The sequence below is a fragment of the Lonchura striata genome, chromosome 2, assembly GCF_050655825.1.
Source record: "Lonchura striata isolate lonStrDom1 chromosome 2, ASM5065582v1, whole genome shotgun sequence".
In the NCBI taxonomy this organism is placed as follows: Eukaryota; Metazoa; Chordata; class Aves; order Passeriformes; family Estrildidae; genus Lonchura; species Lonchura striata.
Genome location: NC_140704.1, coordinates 136,622,281 through 136,643,472, shown reverse-complemented (window position 1 = coordinate 136,643,472; position 21,192 = coordinate 136,622,281). Strand labels below are relative to the sequence as shown.

At 36.0% G+C, this 21,192-nt stretch overlaps 1 protein-coding gene across 13 annotated transcripts in view; it reads left to right on the top strand.

Annotated features, from left to right (window-relative positions):
- UBR5 (ubiquitin protein ligase E3 component n-recognin 5) overlaps window positions 1-21,192 on the top strand; it is an 86,078-nt gene that overhangs the window by 39,314 nt on the left and 25,572 nt on the right. For 7 of the 13 annotated variants that reach the window (XM_085572430.1, XM_085572428.1, XM_085572421.1 and 4 more), the window contains 14 exons: window positions 1,418-1,535; window positions 2,349-2,533; window positions 3,292-3,401; window positions 5,337-5,449; window positions 12,001-12,144; window positions 12,242-12,353; window positions 12,562-12,716; window positions 13,518-13,715; window positions 14,844-15,054; window positions 15,687-15,731; window positions 18,779-18,905; window positions 19,828-19,979; window positions 20,379-20,474; window positions 20,885-21,008. In XM_085572430.1, the coding sequence (XP_085428556.1) occupies window positions 1,418-1,535; window positions 2,349-2,533; window positions 3,292-3,401; window positions 5,337-5,449; window positions 12,001-12,144; window positions 12,242-12,353; window positions 12,562-12,716; window positions 13,518-13,715; window positions 14,844-15,054; window positions 15,687-15,731; window positions 18,779-18,905; window positions 19,828-19,979; window positions 20,379-20,474; window positions 20,885-21,008 (1,890 nt within the window). The remainder of the gene's footprint in view (window positions 1-1,417; window positions 1,536-2,348; window positions 2,534-3,291; window positions 3,402-5,336; window positions 5,450-12,000; window positions 12,145-12,241; window positions 12,354-12,561; window positions 12,717-13,517; window positions 13,716-14,843; window positions 15,055-15,686; window positions 15,732-18,778; window positions 18,906-19,827; window positions 19,980-20,378; window positions 20,475-20,884; window positions 21,009-21,192) is intronic. The other 6 variants (XM_085572424.1, XM_085572426.1, XM_021529445.4 and 3 more) reach the window with 3 other exon arrangements.

Genomic DNA, 21,192 nt, shown 5'->3' with positions numbered 1-21,192 from the left:
AAGTTTGTTGTTAAAATATAACCCTTTCAGACATAAAATATGAAATGTTAGTTCAAATATTAAGAAGCTTACACCAAAAAAACCCAAACAAAACAAAGCAAAAAACAAATGCTCAAAAATAATTCTTTCAAAAGGGCTCTGAAATGAGTTTCTAATTTAAGTGAATTAATTGAGTAATACTAATGCATTGTCAGCATGCATTATTTTTCAGTGTGTCAGGAGTCATTGCATTATGTATCATGCCTAAAGTTCAAGTAGCTTTGAGGCATGGATGAGCTCAATACTCACTGATGAGCTGGAAATGAGAGCATTGAAAATTAATACTATGAAACAGCTTTCTCATTAAATTCTATTAACTCTGGAAAACATTTAAGTAGACCTGTATCTAGATTTGTAAACTTCTGGTTCTTGACTCTTTCATTATGTCATGGCTGACATGGCATACTTTAATTACTCATCATATAGATACTGCTAAGCTGTAGCATTGGAGATAATTGGCTGTTAGAACCATGTATATTTACTGGAATAATCTGTGCAAAATGCAAAAATACTTACTAGTGTTTATATGTAGTCTTCAGAGGCAATTTATGATGCAACATGTCTTTTTCTGGTTAAATGTCAGCCGTGGTGATTTTATGCTACCAGATTGATGCAGACAATTGATTCTTCTGTTGCTCTTGATAGTCCGAGTTACAGTGATCTGTAGTACATGAGACAGGATTCCAACTTCCAGTGTTTCACAGGACTGATGCTTTTTATGTTTTGCCTAACATGAAGGAGCTTCTTGATTCAAAGCTTCTAACTGTATAAGCCATTGACTAAATCATGTAATATCGAAATAATGAGAATACTTAACTGTGTATGCAGGCATGATTTTCAACTAAACCGAGCAGATCCAAGTACAAAAAAAGTGGGTTTTTCCCCCTATTGCAGTGGAAGTCAGTTGTAAGAGCCCCAGACTCCTTCTGCCATGTACCCAGACAGAAAGACAGGCTTTTAGAATTTGGAAACAAAAATCATGTTCCCCAGAGGTTGCAAATTCTGGAAATTATCACTAGTTGTGAGAAAGATATCCTCAAGTTCAGAGAGGCAAGCTGCGTGTTGAAAGCTGTGACTGGAGTATACCACTTGTGACAGAGGTTTGCAGCACTTCAGACAGGAAGGAAAGCCGTTTGGCAATGAAATAAGTCATATGCCTCTTCCTCCTCCTCCTCTGTATAAATTGGGGTAGTCGAGATGAATATGGAAAGTTGGGGTACATATGGAAAAAGAAGACATTTCTGCAGTGCTTTGAGATTTTGGAGAAGGTGGTACACACACGTGAATGTTTGCTCATGATTACGTTAAGCAGAAGGAAAAAATTGTTCAAAGCTTTTCTTTCACAGCCTTTTTAAAATAACATGCATTTTTTCCACAGGGGTGTAGTTCCTTTCAGCCAAAGGAAGAAAATGCTAGAAAAGGCCAGAGCAAAAAATAAAAAGCCGAAGTCTAGTGCTGGTATCTCCTCTATGCCAAACATAACTGTTGGAACCCAGGCAAGTACAGCTGTCATCAGTAGCACTTCTACCATGCTATATGATGAGCTTACAACATGCTCTTAAAAAAACATAACAAAATTAATTAGCACAATAAGTTATGAACAAAAATGATAGCAATAATGGGAAATTAAATTAGTATGTTTGAATTATATGGCTGTCAGTGACTGTGTCCTGTTAATATTGTTGCTGTTCTATGAGTATGACTCTTGCTACACAGAAGAACAAGCTGTACTCGTGCAAAGTACTTCTGTTTTAACTTACTTACTGATTCTGTATTTTGAGAGAAAGTAAGTATAGAAATACAATTCTCTGTAGAACAAATAGCTTTGTAAATGATGAGGCATTTAAATGCCTGCAGTATTAATGTCTGGGTTTGATTTATTTTTGCAGTGTGATAGACCTTTGGTTTGAAGCCTTTACCAAAAAGACTAATAACTGATACAGAGGTTTTTTTGGGTTTTTTTTGATAAGTACTAGAACTAATATGAGACAAAGCAGCCCTTTCTCAGGGAGCACATTTTTTTTTTATTCCAAAACCATTCTAATTGACACATTGATGAGTCTCTGTTACTGGATTAATTGTTCTTTTTGTGGTTGAGCATCTAAATATTATACATTAAACACTTTCAATGCTAAAGCTGTTGCTTTCACAACAGTTTCTTTTTTTGTACATAATGCTGACTTTCCTCTTCACCTGATACACAAGTTTTCTGTTTTGACTACTGCATATGCCACCAAGAAAATAATGTATCTCTGCTTTCCCTCAGTAAAATTAATTTTTCTCATAGAAATAAATATTTCTGTCCGTAGGTGTGTTTAAGAAATAACCCCCTCTATCATGCTGGAGCAGTTGCTTTTTCAATCAGTGCTGGAATTCCTAAAGTTGGTGTGCTTATGGAATCTGTTTGGAACATGAATGACAGCTGTCGATTTCAGCTTCGGTCCCCTGAGAGCTTGAAAAACATGGAGAAGGCCAGCAAAACTACCGAGGCAAAGTAAGTGTGGAGACCACGTGCACGTACATGTAGATTGTTCGTGTGATACTCTCCTGAACTTGGGAGTAATAATAGAAAAGGAAGGTCAGATTTTTGTAATTTTGAAAATTTTTGTGATCTTTATGAGGTACTTGGCTAGATGTGCAGAAATGCTTACTGCAGGAGGGGTGTCTCACTTCTGTGAAAGCAGTACATACATGTGAAATGCAGGAGTATTAAATAAAGGCTTGCCTACAGTGTTTCATAAGGTTTCCAAGATTTTATATTTTAATAGCTGAAAATGGAACCAGCTGTTCCCTGGCTCTTCATGAGATTAAACAGATCTGTTTCAGCCCCTCCATAGTTTGGGAAAAAAAACAATCTTTTGGGTTGACAGTTGCCATTTAAATGTTTCAGATTTAAACAATTTCAAGTAAAGCTTGAAAATATTTAGCAGCTTCAGAGTTTCCAGGTTACTGTATAAAGCTAATAATTCTTTCTTTCCTTAAATGAAGCTCATTTGAAGTTTATTTTCTGTAATAGTGTATTTATGCTCAGTTAATGTTAAAAAATTAATCCCTGATGAAGCAGCATTGTACCATCCCCTGCTTCAAGGTTTATAGCTTTGTCAGTTAGGATGGTTGTTCACAAGTGTGGAGTTACTTCTTTAAGGTATTGTTAAAGGAACAATGCTGGGATACACTGGTGCTTTGTCCATTGTTACAGAAAAAATTACACTTTTTTCTTCCTTCATTTCTGAGTACTAACTTTTATTCTAGACCTGAAAGCAAACAGGAACCAGTGAAAACTGAGATGGGTCCTCCACCATCCCCAGCTTCCACTTGTAGTGATGCATCTTCAATAGCAAGCAGTGCATCAATGCCATACAGTAAGTAATGTATAGCTCAGAGTAAACTTAAATAAATAATTATGTAGATAAGAATTTTCCATAAAAGGCAATTCTATGGTGATTCTGTACTAATTACAGAATCCTTTGGTCTGTCAGTCTGTACTGCAGTGTAAGTAAAGGCTTTTGTAATAGACTTTGAATAATCTGTGAATTGTCAGTGTTAAATAAATGTATAAACAGTGACTCCTCGAAGTAAGGTGTATCTGTGCAAGCGTAACAGTTCTCAGAATCAAAAGTATCTTTCAGGAGGTGATCAAGAGGAAATTCTAAAGATAAATTTATTTTTAGTTGCAATGTGATCATGAGTTTCTTTGTAGCCAGGAAGTTGAACTTGTTTTGGAATTCTTTAAAGATTAAGCTGCTGCTGAACAGCTTGCCTTGTAGTTGAAAGTCACTGCACAAAGCAGTAGTTTGTATCTATTACAGAAAATGTCTAAAATGAGACATTATTTACTAACATACAAAAGCAGTTAGGGAAGCTTCAATAGTACAAGTTGTGCTTAAAAATCTGAAAGGCTACATCCAAATTTGTGTAGCTGGACTCCTTAAGCATTATTTCTCTCAATTTAAACACATAAATTTATAAAATATAACTACCATGCTATCATTTGAAGAAATCTTCTCTCTGCAGCTTATTCTTCTAATTGTTCACAAGCTGCAAGTCTTAAGCAGCATTGACCTAATGACTCAAATGGCCTTTTGCAGTGACCGAGAATCTCATCTGCTCAGATCTTCAGTACTCACTAATTTTTCTAGGAAGTCTTTTACTATTGATTTCTTTTGCAGTTCATTCAGCTGTAATTTCCCACTGACTACAACTTTGCTTGGGCTTTTGAACTAGTGTTTGGAATTAACTGTGCAATTAGCTTAGAAGTTCTCTGCTTCTTACATTAAATATGTTGATAGTATTAATTACACTATATACTCAACTTGGAAGATTAAAGATTCTTGTCAGTGTTAATTTAGCCATGTATATAGATTTGATTCTGAGTGTACTACAGTTGCTGTTCAAATAAAGTCTGCAGCAAATTTAACTGTATTGCAATTGCCATTTGCCCAAATAGCTATTTTTGCCTCTTCTAGAAGTTTACCAAGTAATCCATATGTGGTAGGCAAGCAGACTTCTTGTAAGGTTGATACAAAGCACTGTAGCAGGGGTGACTGAATGTTCTCTCAGTGTCAGCCATTTCATTTATCGCCACGAGTATGAGAGCCTTGCCAAAGCAGGACTTGGTCTTTGCTTTTTAACTTCTTTCTAGTTACTGTATTATTTAAAATTCTAAAAAATACTGTAGTCTAATTATTTTTCTTAAATATCTTTAAAATTGCTTTGCTTATCATATAGGCTTTATTATTTTCAAAATCCATAGAAAAACATAAAAGTGACTGATGTTCCCCACCTTGTACAGCCCCCTGAATATCAGGCTAGCCCAGAGGTCCGAGGCTGTGAGGGGAGGAATATCAGGAGATGGCAAAGATTTCCAAAAGAGGCTCTTACCCCAGTATATGTTGGTTCAGCTCTCTTTATTCTGTAGTGTCCAGGGGAGAGCAGGGCAAAAGAGAACAAACAGGAAATGTCAGGGGTCTATATAGACTTTGGACAGGGGGGGCTTCCCTGGCTCTCCGCCAACCCCGTTGGGGCAGGAAGGAGGGGTCCAGGGTTATCTGATCAGTCACAGGGTCCCGGGGAAGGGGGGACAGAATGCCCATGAGCTCACTGTAACAAGTGACATGATATACTTGTTTGGTAGCTGTGACTCTGAAAGTGTTATTCTTGTTAACCTCTTCTTAATTTCTACATTTGACTGCTGATAATCTTTTGGGGGGAAAGGCTTGGTGTTTATTAAACATTGCATTTTGATGCTTTGATTAAGTATGTCAAGTTTCTTTTTGGTGCTAACTTTTTTGTCTCAGAGCGACGACGATCTACTCCTGCCCCAAAAGAGGAGGAGAAAGTGAATGAAGAACAGTGGTCTCTGAGGGAAGTTGTATTTGTGGAAGATGTTAAGAATGTTCCTGTTGGCAAGGTTTGTCTAAAATCTAAAATACACAGCCCTGCTGTTTTTGGGGATGGGGGAAGAAAAGAGTTTTTCTTTTAGATAAGCTAACTGTTTTAAAAAAAATCATACTTTCAGGGATGCTTGAGAATGTTTCTGATGAGTATGACTTTAGCTGTGTTTATATTTGTCCATAACGTAATGCTAATAATAGAGTTGTTGTGTTGTGAGTAAAACATGATAAATCTTAAAAAATTCTGGTATTTTAAGTTGAACCACAATATTACAAAAACTAGGTGTGGTTTTATCCAAAATACTATTTTGTTGTCTTGAGCAATAACTCCCACATGTTTTGTGAGATTGTGAAGGTTCCACCTGTTATGACTGACTTTTACATACACATAGGTAGAATATTTAGGTGAATCTCATGTTCTGGCAAGCAAAGAATATAAATATTTTTGTTAGAAATTAAGCGCTTCATTAATATGATTATAAAGTTATTTGATTTATTACTCAGAAAATCCCTTTGTTTAATCCTTGTAATGTTTTCATTTTTTCTCTAATAAACCTTTGTTCTGACTCAAGAGCCAGATAGAGGAAAATACTCCATTTTCTCCTTTGGCACTGCTGTGTGATGTTAGGAGGGATTAGGTCCTCTAGACAGTTCGCTGTTATGCTTTTCAAAAATAAAAGCAATGAGAAAACCGATAAGGTTTTATTCAAAGGGAAAAGATTGGGTTGCTTTCTGCTTGATTCATAGAAGATTTTAAAAAATGTTATCAGAAGAGGATCAATAACTGTCCAACAGAAGGCAGCTGAAGTTAGTAAGAGTTATTTTACTTGCATCCCTAATGGATTTACTTGTGTGGCAATGTAAGATTTGCTTTCAGCAGTGTCTTTGAAAGGAGCAGGCTCACAATGAATTTTCATTATCAAGTTTAGGTCATTTCTGCAGAACGGAATATGGAGCAACTTAGTTCATTGTAACACTTAAATTTCTCAAAATAAGATTTTGAGATCTAATTGAAGTTGCTGAAGCCATTGTTTTCCTCTGATACCATCTTTGAGAAAGTCCCTCCTGTCCTTATCTGTCATTCCTGTTTTAGATCCTAAGATTTTTCAGTACAGAGACTGTTCCTCTATTTCTGTATACAGTTGCAAAGGTGTCTGTGCATTGCATCAATAACTACTATAATCAGTCTAAAAGACCTTGAATTTTTATGTTTATATTTTCACTGGAGTGCTAAAATCAGTAAGTGGCGTGTCTTCTGAACAGTTACTGGTGCTGAGTCTATTCTAGATTAGTAGTTTACAGCAAAAATACTTGTTTTCCTTCATAAAGCAAGCTGTCCTTTTCCAGTGTTGTATACTGCCACTCATGTTTTTCCTTTTGGAGTTTTGTAATATTTTATCCTTAGAGCTTAGGTAGAATCCAGCAGACAAAATCATAACTATTTTTTACCTGGTGGTGTCCAGGTTAAAATCAAAAGTGCAGTTTATTACAAGGCAGTAAGAAAGCTTAAGCCTTGTTACATGTTCTGTTTGTAATTTGGATCAGTTGTGTGATTGTATGAAGAAAAACCAGAGGCACCTCAGTCTGCAGAGGTTGCCTTTGGCAGTTTTCTCCTACGGACTCCAGAGTAATGTTGTTCATTCTGGAACAGTAATTTTTGTAATTCAGCTTGTTGTGAGCTGAATTAAATACAAAGAGGATTTGAATTTTGAATAATCTGACTGTTGTATCTATAAGTAATTTTTGAACGTGTGTGTACAGAGGTTCAGACTGCAAAAACATGATTAGATAGGTTTGGGCTCTTAGAACTTCATGAGTTAAGAAGTTCTACCCTTTTATAGTCCACCCAGATATACATTAATCTGGTCTTCCCTGGTCTTCTGTTTACTGACTGACAATCTGAAAAGTCACATCTTTGATCTATCATATGGGTGGCTTCAGTGGCATGAAAATTTTGCATGAGAATATATTATTCTGGGAACATGTTAGCGTTGGTGTTTCAGAAAATTGGAAAGGCTTTGAAACAACTTTGAGTTTTAAGAACTTGATGTTACAAATCGTGGTGTCAGTGGAGCAACACTTAGCTTCTCTCAAAGTGTCATCCAGTAAAATATGTGATCATGGAGCATGTGAATACTTGGGCATCTTTGAGAAATACACACTGGTAATTTGGTGGATATTTTTTGAGCACAATATGAAGTCAGTTGTAGTAAACAAATTGATGTCTGGGGCCAAAAATCTTGCTTTATGTAATGGTTCAGATTTAAAGGAGTAAAAGGAATAAAGCACTTATTTTTGACCTTTTACCTGCAAGAGCATCCAAAAGTTTAAACATTTATATTCTTTAAAATAAAATGAATGTGTAGTAGCCATGAGCTTCTGTCAAAATATTTGCTGTCTTTTAAAATTATTTATATAGTTCTTTGTTTTACACAAAAAGAAAAAAATTCACTTAGTCTTTAGGAGGTGGAATTTAGAGATAAGAAAGGAAGGGGTTCAGATTTACTGATGTGCAGCCTGTGTTCCTGAAATGGTTTTGTTCCTAGCAATTCTATGTCCCCATGCTTTTGGATGTATGCAGCAGCTTCATGATGTCTCTAAAAAATGTCTGTTTAAAATCCTTCCACAACCCCTGCTGTGTCCTGTAGAATGGTGGGCAGGTAGAAGGTGTTTACTTCTAAAGTGTCCGTGTCTCCCTGGGCACTTAGTTGATAATATAACAGCTCTCCCCTGAGTGCTAAGATCCAAGATGAGTGTTTGTGATCATTCTGATACCAGTAGATTGTGCAACCTGCATTTTACACACTGCTTTGTAAGTGTTGATTTCATATGATGCCAAAGCAGTGAATGACCAGAGAGTCTGACAAGAGTGCAACGTCCTTACAGTGAGGTGGTGTTGAAAGAGATTAAGAATGCATGTCTGCTAGATACACTCTTCTAGTTAGTAATCTCCTTGCTCCTTGGGATTTATTACCTTCCAATCTCATTTCAATTTAAATCTTTCATGGCTTGGAATGAAATTAAGCCTTTATTCCTCCAAGTCCGTCACTAGATGGAAGAGATAATAATTCCAGGATTATCTACCTAATGGAAGACTGATGGAATGAAATAGCCTGGCACTTGTCTCATCTCTTGTCTGCACTGGTGAGAAGTCTGATGGAGTGTTCTTTAGTGTTGTAGAGAAAAGATATGGGCTGAAATAAGCCTTTGTTACTTGTTCTATTCATCCCATGCACTTTGGGATATTCTACTTCACCACATTAGCTTCTGGATCTTTTCTTCTGAAATGGCTTAAATGGTGTCTGAAACCACTGCTAGAACAGAGGGATGGGGAACCTGGGTTGGAGCTGCTTTTTTCTTCTTTGGCAGCTGCGGTTCGTTTTGGTCTGAGGCTTTCCATTGGCTGTGTCCAAGGCCTCCCCAAACTGCTTCTGGTCATCAAATTATCCTCAACCAGGTGAGAATCCTGTGTATTACCAATTTTGCAATTCTTATACCCAGAAAGCCTATCAGCTCCTAGGGATTTTGTAAACAAAAATTTGGATTGAGTAGTTTGTTCTTACTTTGTATTGCATTATTTCAGTCAGCGACTTGATTTTTTTTTTTCCCCTTTGATTCCTGTCTGAGATTGAAGCCTTCCAATGAGAAGGATAAATTGAAAGGGATCTTGCCCTAGAAGAGTTACCCACTCTCTATTATGAATCTGTTTGTAATCTTTCAAAGTTGAGTATTTTTAAATTGTGTCAGTATTTCTTTGAAGGTGAAGGAAGTATTTCTTTCTACCTTTGGTATAGAGATAGAAACCTTTTCTGTGATGTTAAAATTTCTTCCATTTGAAAAGGAAGATTGGATAGGAAGTAAAAAAATTATTTTCCCTGGTCTTCTGCTGCTGTGTTTTGAGGAAGAATGTGGTGATTTTGGAGAGGGAAAGATGCAATGATTTCCAGGGGCATTCTGGTGTTAGGGACTGTGGAAGTGCGTTGAGAGGAAGGATAAAGGTGTTAACAACTGTATTCATATTTTAGTTTTTCAAATATTATTTTTAATTCCATTAAAATGACCAGGTGTTGTTATCTTGTAGTTGAAAAATGCACTGAAGAGGTATTCTGTTTTTCAGGAAAAATTCTTTCGTTTTCTATTTAGTTTCTTGTTTTTTTCATTCAATTCATTCTCTTAATTAAGTCCTAGTAAGGCACATAGTGTCTATGTAGTTAGGTAAAATGCTTGTTTCTAATTGGTGAAGTTTTTGCATTAGCAGTATCAGCAGTACATTAGTTGTGTAAGCTAACATCTCAATCCTTTACATTTTTCCATTTTATTTTTGTAATGAGTTTTTAAGTTATCTCAGACTTATATAAATTCAATTAAAGAGGAGTGTTTATGTTGCATAATTATCTTGTTTGGTGCTGGCTCATTATGCCATATCTTTGCTTTGGAGCTTTCCATGTACAGTTGCTATCAAATGCTTCACTCAAGCTCATTGCTCTCTACATCAGGGGATAGTTTTATTTTCTTTCTGTATAACAACCAACAGCTGCAGTATAACTTTAACTAAAGAACTGATTTTAGGTTTGAAGAGGTGATTATCTTCTTTGCAAAATCTTAATAAGCATATTTTCCAGTTTTTAAAGATATGTGATTTTCCTGGATAATGGGAAAGAAAAAGTATTTGTCATGTGGATGCCATTAAAGTTCCAGCACATTTCTCTGAACACATCAAAAGTGATATAAGTGAGGAATGATGTAGTGGTAACACTAGGAGCAGCCAGAAAGCATGCAGTAAAAACCTTCTAATTATGGAGATAAAATATGTTAAAGATTGGGGAACTGTACATTTTCTTAAGGTGTGCTTCCATCAGAAAGCAACCCAAATGTATAAGGTTCTTGTAGAACATTTAGTCATTTAAAAAAAAAAAGAAAAATATACATGTTGGACTAGAAGCTCTGATTGAACTGCTGGCATGCGATTACAGGCTTATAAGTTAGTCTGATTATTTTAGAAACATCTAAATGTACATGGAATAAACTTCTTTACTAAACCACAGTTCTCTTCTAGAGAGCTGTCTTGCCAATCTCAGTAGAATTCTGTCTTTGTATAGTCCAGATGATGGTTGATGTTTGTGAATATTTTGACTAGGTCTGAATTTTGAAATTTTTGAGTAGTATTCTTACAGCTGTCAGTGATGCTTTACTACTTAAACTTGCAATTTTGCTTCTACAGTGAAGATTCAGCATGTAGGGAGCAACTGCTGTAACTCTGTCCACAGTAATCTTTGTTACAAAAAAATCTGCTAATGCTTTAAGGCTGTCAATATATAATTTTCTCTAGTGCAATTGATAGGCTGCACTTAGCTAGAAAAATTGGTAGAAAACATGGATTTTTCTTACATACAGCATCTTGAAAATTTAAGACAAGTTTTTTTATTGTTGGAGACCTTTTAGATAAGTTGGTTACAGCTAGACTTTTGTTTGTTAAGCACTTTCTGTGTAGAAACTATTGAGAAATTAGGGCTTATTAAAGACTGATGGTTGCTTATATCTAGTTTTGATCAAGACTGAGAGCATATAGAGTTCTTATTTCTGCTCATAATTAAAACATTGTCTGTTCTTTCCCCACCCCCTTCTGCCTTAGCTTTGTTTTTGTTTTGAGAAAACTACAGTCTTAGCTGGAAATTCAAAGGGCCTTGCTGTTTGGTGATAGCACAAGAAGTTCCTGTATCAAGGAAGCCTGTTTTGACAGTTTTGATTAGATATGCATGGCAGCAACTCTTTATAGAAGCTTACAGTCTTAGAAATGCCACGTCAGTATAGGGTTGAATAGCTTTTGTTTCCTTGGTGGGCCAGAGAAGGACAGACACACACACACATGAAGAACATCTGGATACACTTGTCTGTATCCTTCAGTCCTGAGGGACTGAGTGGAGAACTTGATCACTGAGTGTACAGAACAGGTACTAGACCAGTAAACTAAGAGGTCTTTTTTCCACTGTGTATAGTCTTGTTGAGGAAAGAGCACTAAAAATTTCAGCTGGGGCCAAAAAAGTTTTTTCATTTATCTTGTAATGTAAGATCTAATGGGCACTTAAAGAAGGAGACTCAGTATAGACTTCATTGTTGTTGAATTGTTGGCTAATGTTTAGAATTCATTGTCACAAGAATAGTGTTTATTTCCAAAAGTGATTGCACAGATTAATAAGAGAAAGGTCTATCAAGGCTATTAAACATGAAGTTGTCCTGCTGTTTCCAGGAGTTGGAAGTTGGAAAGAGACCAGGGGAGTACCAGCAGGAGCTTCTCTAGTCAGTTGATGTTGGCTTCTCCTGGATGTAGGATGGTGAAATGGAGGGACCTCTGATATGAGTCAGGATGCTTATGAAGTCATTAGGAAATCCAAGATTTTCAAATTTCAGTAATTTTAGCAAAATGACAAGGCTAATGATTAAGAGCTATACAATTTTATCACTGGATATTGTAAATTTTTTCCTCTCCCTGAAAAAGGTGTTGTTTATTTTGAAGCAAATCAGATTTTGTTCAGCCTTTTGGTAAAACTCCTATGTGTTCTGCCTGTAGGTTCTAAAAGTGGATGGTGCGTATGTTGCTGTGAAATTTCCAGGCACCTCCAATAATGCAAACTGTCAGAGCAGTTCTAACTCCGATCCTGATCCTTCTTCTCTCCTCCAAGACTGTAGGCTGCTCAGGATAGATGAACTGCAGGTATGTGTTTGTGAAACGTGGAGGAAACAATCAATATTTAGAACTGTCAGGGCTATGTGTGCTTAATTGCAGCTTAAAATTTTACATCTGTTTTCAGGTTGTAAAAACTGGTGGAACTCCGAAAGTTCCTGACTGTTTTCAAAGAACACCCAAAAAACTGTGTATTCCTGAAAAAACAGAGATCCTAGCAGTAAATGTAGATTCAAAAGGTAAGTAGGACTTGCCCTATGAGTCCAAATCTGTTGGTTCCTTTATTACCTGTCTTTCATCCAAATGAAAAACACCTACTTGCAAGATGACACAAACAGGTGCTTCCATTGATATTAGTACTGTCTTGAAAGTGCTTTAGTTAGGAGTTCTTTTACTAGATGCCATCCATAAAACACATTAACTTTTTTTCTTCATGTGTCTTTGAAGGAGTGCATGCTGTTCTGAAAACTGGGAACTGGGTTCGATACTGCATATTTGACCTTGCCACAGGAAAGGCTGAACAGGAAAATAATTTCCCTACTAGCAGCATTGCATTCCTGGGTCAGAATGAGAGAAGTGTTGCTATTTTTACAGCTGGACAGGTTTGTGGTTTTATGTCTCAATCATTTAACCTCACTGCACTTCATTTCTGTCATCTTTAAATAAGGTGGTACAGCCTTCTGTAAGACTTTTCCAAAATATGGCAAAGAAATAGTTTTTCAAACAGGTTATGAAAAACTTGCTGCTTTAATATTTTGATGGCACAACGGCAATAGCAAACAACTTACCTAAGCACATCTTACTTAAACTCTACCTTGAATGTAAAAAAGAAGAGAAAAAAGGTGACAGAATGGTTCTTGGATTAATATAAATTTGTTACGTAGCTGCATTTTGGAATGTGATCTAGCTATATTTTGGAGCTGGGTCAGATATAAATCCACTCTTGAAAATAAATGGAAATATTAACAAATAAAAAAAATAATCTGTAATTGGCAGTACAGATTCACTAAAAATTATTGAGATTTTGTGCAACTCTTCCATAAAAATGGTATCCTTTGTTTAGGATAATTGAAATAAATAGTTTTTGCAAAATAATTGAATTTGAATATTTCATTTCAATATATTCAACTTTACTTGGAGCATTTAAGTAAGCTAAAAATGTAGTTACTATTTGTTTCACTGGTAATGTTAATTAATGAATGTTTATGAGAAGCAAGTTTCAGGCATTTGCAAAGGGGAATTTCCTATCTTATGTTGCACCACTTCTAATGACAGGAGTCAATGATGTAAATGAGAATCTTGGGTAAACTGTTCTAATTGTTGTCAGTCAAGAACTGGACATTTTGGGATAATATTTATAAATTGTGGAGACTTAATAATGAAACTTATTTTTCCAAATGTAGGAATCGCCTATTATTCTTAGAGATGGAAATGGTACAATCTATCCAATGGCAAAAGATTGTATGGGTGGGATACGAGACCCTGACTGGCTTGATCTTCCACCTATTAGTAGTCTTGGAATGGGTGTTCATTCCTTAACCAATCTTCCTGCTAACTCGACCATCAAAAAGAAAGCTGCTATTATCATTATGGCTGTTGAGGTAAAATATTTTCTCTGCTACAGAATTATGTGCTTTTCTTTTATTCTTGCTATTATAAAAGTATGCTTAAAGTAGCTTCATGTTTAGATACTGATTTGCATTTTCATTATTTGAAAGAAGCTAATTTCAACTGAAGATTCTCTTAGAAACACAAAACACCAACAAATTTGCCAAGTAAAGTGAAAGACCCATTTTTGGGGCAGACGCATTACTTCTGTAACAGGCTTTTAATTAGTAGGGTTTTTTTAGGCATTGATTTTGAAATTATTACCTTTTTATATCTACTAACACCATGCAGTTTCATTTAGTCTCATGGGTGCACAGTTTTTCTCAGAGATCCAACAATTTGTTTTGATTAGATCCCTGAGAATGCAATACTTCTTTATTTTTTTCTATTTTTAAAAAATAATTTATTTAGAGCATTTACTAGGAAACTGGGAGAGGAAATGAAGGTTTTTTCACTTGAATCACTTGTAGAGTTCTGTCCTCATCAGTGATGTTGTATAAGTAGTTCTGCTGTGAATTTAGATGTCATACTTGTAAAATCTTGTCAGTAATTTGTTAGGTCTGCTGTGTGTTCTGCTGCCACCCCGAGGTACTGTGTACCTGTTAGACTGAGTTTGATTTCACAGTGAAGTAGTATTCCATCATTATGGAAAATCTGGTTATATATGGGGGTGAACCTCCCAGACCTTCAACAGCTTCTAATCATTCACTTCTCAGCACATAATTTGTTTAAAAAGAACTAGGTTAGAACTCATTCGTGTACCTCCTTAAGCTTTTTCAGTTGTATCACTTTTCCCATGTTACACGAAGCTATGAAATGGAAGTAATCTATCTTAAGAACCCAACTGTGAAGCCAAAGGAATGCTTTTGTGAGCCTGATGGCATCTGCTGCTCTGTTCCTTTTGCTTGTCTGTGCCTGAATGCACACAACTCTGTTTTTAACAGTGCTATAATTGAGATGATGAATATTCTGAACAGCTCCTGCACTAACTTGCAGCCAGTGTTGGAGATGAAGACCTTCCAATTTTCTTCTAATTTTGAAAATAATAGGAAGTATTTATGGAGCTTATATCTACCTTTTGTGCTTCACATTTCTAAAATATTTTATTATTTTGAGTACAGAAACAAACATTGATGCAGCACATTCTTCGATGTGACTATGAGGCTTGCAGACAATACCTGATGAATCTTGAACAAGCAGTTGTTTTGGATCAGAATCCTCAAATGCTGCAGACGTTCCTTGGCCATAGATGTGATGGAAACCGTAATATTCTGCATGCTTGTGTGTCTGTATGCTTTCCAACCAGCAACAAGGAAACAAAGGAGGAAGAGGGTGAGCTCAACAATATAATGAAAAAAATTTGAAAATAATCTTTTCATGCATTTTCAAGAAAATATTAAATAAAGGCTGCATTCTTCATATATGGATATATTAAAATTTAGCACCTAAAACGTGCCCTGGCCTTTCAAAGGTGCTGAGACAACATTTTTATTACTTCTATAAAGTTTTATGAGAATTTTATAAGAATTCAATAGTTACGAGCACCAAGCTGTTTAAATGGATTGTAAAAACTTTCGACATTCACGTTAATTTTAGATGAAAAAAGTATTTTTCTACCTTTGTATCACTAGTATCCCCTCTGTATCACTAGTAAAATTTATGATAAATGATACTTAATAATTTTGAAGTGTTGTAGAATATGTTAATACCTTCAATTAGAAATACTACTTGTCATTGATATGTATTAAGAAATGTGGAAGAATGACCTATTAATGCCAGTTATTGACACCATTTTAAAATGTCTGTTAAATACTGTTATGTAAAAAGCATGTTAACAGAGCAAGGTTGCTAAGTCAAGCACTCAAAAATTAAAGAATAGCAGAATTAAGTTTACCCATGTGCTGTACACGGGTATGCATTGTGAAATGGTCTTTAATTACACCGTCATACTATTTTTTCCACAGGACTACCTCATTCAGTGCACAAGATGGACGGTGCTCACCGAATGGGTAGCTATTCAATATTTCTTTTTATCCTCATCATTCAGTGTGTGGCCCCATTCCTTACTCTTGCACACCATACAAACCCTGCACTGAATAACGAATGAACGTCCTTTTGGGATTCTTGTATGGTGCTGTCATTGAATTTTAGTCATTTATAGAATTCAATTGTTCCTCATATCCCTATTTATAAAATGGGGGTAATGTGCAGCTTTCTCATCTCTTGCTTGAAATTTTATTATAGCTTGAAGTTTTTCTGTATTCAAAGCTATTAACTAATTTTGGGCATTATGTTTGAGAAGCCTAGGGCCTGATTTTGAGTAGGTGTTACTTCAAAAAACTGAATTCTAAAACTGGATTAATTGTAGTTTTAGTTGTGCTGTGAATGTTAATTATTTCTGTGAGTCGGGCACCTTTAGGTGTCCAAAAATGAGTAAAATGTATCATGATCGTCTGTAAAAACTTGTTTCACAAAATTCTGTGTGCTGATAGATGTGTCAGAAATAGGTTCTGGTTTTCCTAAGCGATGTTCAGTGGCATTAAGCATAACACAATGTTTCCACCTCTCCTTCCCAAGCTGTTGCTGCCTTACTACACCCCTCCCTAACGTTGCAGCAAAGAAGGCATAAACAGCCTGCTCTCTGTACAGGCCTTCATCTTTAGTGTGTCGTCCATCCTGTGCACTGATTGAGGCAGGGGTATTGTTACTGGGTACAGGGCAGGTGGGGTGACAAAACAATCCGAGACAAAAAACCCAAACCAAAATAAACAAAACCTAACTGTGTAACTGAAGATTGTGTTACTATAAGCAGACAAGGAAGTCGAAATAAGGATGCATAGGCAAACTTAATCTGACTTTTCCTAATTTGAGTGCTTGTATTTGCAACCTTGACATTTTTTTCAGTAACTTCATTTGGGTGTAATCTAACTTTCTGAAAAATGAAAAATATGAACCTGATAGACTTGTGACACTCCTCTGCCTCTCTCTTTTTCCCTCATAAAACTTGTCCTTGAAGGAGATTAATATCTTTAGATTCAGGTCACATTCACCTTCTGCTGTAACTGTTAGTGATGAACAAGCTTATTTTCTCTTTATCATCTGGAGGGCAGTGGTGACTTATGTTACTGTCTGTGAGTTTCATGGTGATCTCTTGAAATGTAAACGAAGTTTGATTTAGAAGTAAAGGCTTCAGTTCCAGACATACAGATTCAATGTTTCTTAAGAATTTCTTAACAATTTAGTGCCACTTCCCGGCTAGTAGCTACTTGAGATTCTTTGCTCTTGTTCATGCCAGAAAGGAAATACTGAGAGCAGGGATAAGCTTGCTTCTTCTTTTTTTTTTTTTTTTTTTTTTTTTTTTTTTTTTTTTTCCCCTTTTCTTCTTTCTCACATCCTGTGCCTAGTTTTGCTATAGCTCTTGCAGTGTTGAATAAATTATAAATTAATTGCAGGAAAAGTGTCCAGACCGGAAAAGTTGGGGAGAAAGCTGCTCTGTTTCTGTGAATTGTTATCTCCTCAGTCTTGCCAATAGAAGGGATCTTGGGAAAATTATGTTTAAAAGAAATGTCCAAATCATGTGAAATAATTAAAAAGTTGTGATACTGAATTTCAGCTAAGGTCACTGAACACATGAAAACTGAGGGGTTTTGCCTGGACAACTGGGATGGATTTCATTAGACAGTAGAACAGCAAATCACCCATTAGAACCAAAGCATTTACAATTGATGGTTCTCAAAAAGAAATGCTAACTTTGTAAGTGGAATAGTGAAAATTCCATTACAGATCACTTTCTCCAGACCAGGTGAAACCTCTGCTGCAGAGAATGGTTGTATTGTTTGAGGGATTACTCTCAATAGCTGTGACCCCTTGTGTGAGAGGTCCAGAAGTGATGGGTCATGAGTTATGAGTTAGTGAGTCTGAGGAAGGAGCACAGAACAAATACAATGGCAGTTCATTTACAGCTATGAATCAACTCGTAGCTGGGGGCACAAGAGTTGTATTCTCTCACTGCTGACTGTTTAACAGTTGTCTGCTTTGGGTAGTTGGTGATCTTTTTCTGAGAAGCCTGCACATGCTTGTGAACAAGCAAAACCAAGGATCTCTTTTACTTAGGGTTGTGATGGCTGGAAATATTTAAAGAATAATGTTACTGTAACAGCTGACACACAGATTACCTTATTCTTTCTTCCTTTGAATGAAAGGTATTAACAGTACTTTCCTATTAAAAAAAAAAAAAAGGAAAGAAGGGAACTGTCATTGGTGAAAATAAGTGTGCAGGGAATGGTGACTCTCAGTTTGAAAAGCCTTTGAATAGAAGGTGAGCACTAGCCCTTGCAACTCTGAAAGCACTAGCCCTGAAAGAACAATCAGTCAATTTAAGAAAATAATTTCTTTGTTCAGAAATACACCTTTTCTGTTTAAAAACCCCCCCTTTTTAAAAAATAATCTTCTATATCTTGCTTTAATATTCTGTATCCCACTTGACAAAATTCAGTCCTCATTATGAGTAGAACCAGTAGGTGTTATGATGCTTAGGATTGTAGATGTTAGAAGAAATGCTAGTTCTTTCTGATGTAAACTAATTGTATTACCTTCTTATACTCCAAACGTAATTCTCCTAAGCATATTCATACCTAGAGTGTGTATATTACAAACCCAGACATTTGCATTATTCAGAGATACTCATTGTGAAGTGTGGTTTGTTTTCTTGTTCTCTTGGTCTAGTGTTTCGGTGTGGGTTGTTTTGGTGGTCTTGTTTGTTTATTGTTGTTTTTGTTTGGTTGGTTTTTTTAATTTTTATCAAGGATTTTTTGAGGTCTTGACTCACCAGGTGTCTGGAATCAGTTACATGATAGGACCTTGTCTGTTGATGATACTGAAAGCTTGTACAGAATCATTGTTAAGCTAATCTAAAATAAAAATCTGTATATGAACCTAGTCTGTCTCTCTAAATGAAAAAAGAACACAAAAAATAGTGATGTTCCATATTTTATACTCCTTTCTTATAATTTTCCCAAGTAAAATTTTAATACTGACACTTTTCTTAATTTTTCAGAAGCAGAGCGCTCTGAAAGGAACACATTTGCTGAAAGGCTCTCAGCTGTGGAAGCTATTGCAAATGCAATCTCTGTTGTGTCAAGTAACGGTCCAGGAAATAGGGCAGGATCATCAAGCAGCAGGAGGTAAACTGAGTAATGCTTTCTTCTTGTTTTCTGATTGCTAATTTCTGTATTAACTACCAATCTGTTATTAATTCTTTCCTTCAGTCTAGTTTAAGAATTGGCCTCTGTTGCTATCTTAAAATTGGATTTCAGTTCTTTAAGCAGCAAACTAGAGCTCTAGTGGTTTTTTGAACCCTTTTTTGTGTGAGAACTAATGGTGGGATATTTCTAATCTAACCTTGTTTTCTGGGGTTCGTGCTTTGTCTGTCAGTTGTGATGTGGATATGTTTCTCCTTGTGGGGAAAGGAAATTTGAGCATAAGCTCTAGTGTTCTTTATCAGTAAGTTTTCAGTATCACAGAACTACTGTGATGGTGTCCAGGTTTGTTTTAAGAGAATTTCTGAGGAAGATGGTCATTTAAGCAGATGAATAATAGTGAGACCAACATAACACCACTGGGCAAGAATTTAAGTTGATTCATTTTATTCTAAGCAGTCATTAAAAAGAAATTCTATCAAGACCTATTTTTTTATTCTTTCATTGACCTCTTATTTTAGTTAGATTTTAAAAAGCAGTAGCAACAAGAGCAAATCCTTGCAAAAGCTTAACTCTCCTGGTAATGAGCTTGGGCTAAAAGGAATGTCAGGTAGCAGTAAGAATGCCCATCAGCTGCTGCCTGCAAAAGGCAGTGCTGTGGTGCCTAGGAATGTATTCTGGGCTCAGATCTGACTTGAAGAATTGCTGAGTGACTCCTCTTCCAGAGCTAAAACATTCTGGTGCAACAAAAATGTAATGAAAAATACCTCTTGGCTCATGCTTATTTATGCTGAAATATAATGGTGATAAGAGGAGTTTGACTCCCTTTTTCAGTGTGAAATTTTTTTTAAATGTCTTCTAATTACAAATGAAAATGATAGTATTTCTGCCTTGGTTTTGTATTTAGTTTGAGATTAAGGGAAATGATGAGAAGATCCTTGAGAGCTGCTGGATTGGGCAGGCATGAAGCTGGTGCTTCATCAAGTGATCACCAAGACCCAGTTTCTCCACCAATAGCTCCTCCCAGCTGGGTTCCAGATCCTCCTGCAATGGATCCAGGTAAATCTGCTCATATATCACATTAGACTGTAGAAGGAGAAATTTGATAAAGAACTGATGACTTTTAAGGTGAGTAATAACTTCTTTTAGTCTCACACTGTAGTCTGTCTAATGCCATTGAGGTAGCAAGTGTTCAGTGAGATAACTTGAAGTGTTTACTGAAGACTTAACAGCTGTTTTTTAATCCAGTATATGTCTTTGTAATGCTGGTGTCAAACTGCTGGGAAGTCTGCTTTATAATGCTGAATTACATTATGGACCTAGGAATGTGGCCATTTGTGGGAAAGATTACCAGTTAAATACAGAAAACCTGCAGTGTGTTAGACATTGCAGCAAGAGCATGTTGTTAGGGATGTTTTTATGTATTGATATACATCCTGCTGTTCTGTTTACTGAAAGATGGTGACATTGATTTTATCCTGGCCCCCGCTGTGGGATCTCTTACCACAGCAGCGACTGGCACCGGCCAAGGACCCAGCACCTCCACAATACCAGGTGAGGACATACTGCTTATTATGCCTTAGAATGAAAATTATCTCAAAAGCTGTCTTTGCTTGCACAGACCTTCTGCATATGAAAATGCCTCTTATCAGATGAAGACTGGATTGAAGCAGAATTTCTCAAGTGTGCAGAAAGTAAATGAAGCACCGTACTATGTTTTATGTAAAAATATACATGGAGAGTGACAAATATGTAAAATTATGGAAATCAGTATGAAATTGGGATTACCCTCTGTATTTCAAATATAATTTGGAACTGAAATTTACAGTACTTCAGTGAAGTGTTGCTGAAACCACTGAATAGTCAATTTACCAGTTATTCACCATAGTGAATTACTTGCCTTTAGCAGGAAGTAATTTTTTGAGGAAAACCAGTTTCTCTGCAATTTTTTTTTCTTACTGCAGGTCCTTCTACAGAACCCTCTGTAGTGGAATCGAAGGATCGGAAGGCAAATGCTCATTTCATACTGAAATTGCTGTGTGATAGCGTTGTTCTACAGCCTTATCTTCGAGAATTACTGTCAGCTAAGTAAGGATTTTCATAAGAGTTCTCACTATCTTTTGTAATGTTATATTACCTTAAATAATTACATAGAAGCCTTTTTAAAAAGGTTACATAGAGGTCTGTTAGCTAAAGTTGAGAATGTTAGAATACAGCTGTATTGTGTCTTGCCATCCTTTAAAAGTATGTCTGTTTCAGAGAAGTAAAATAA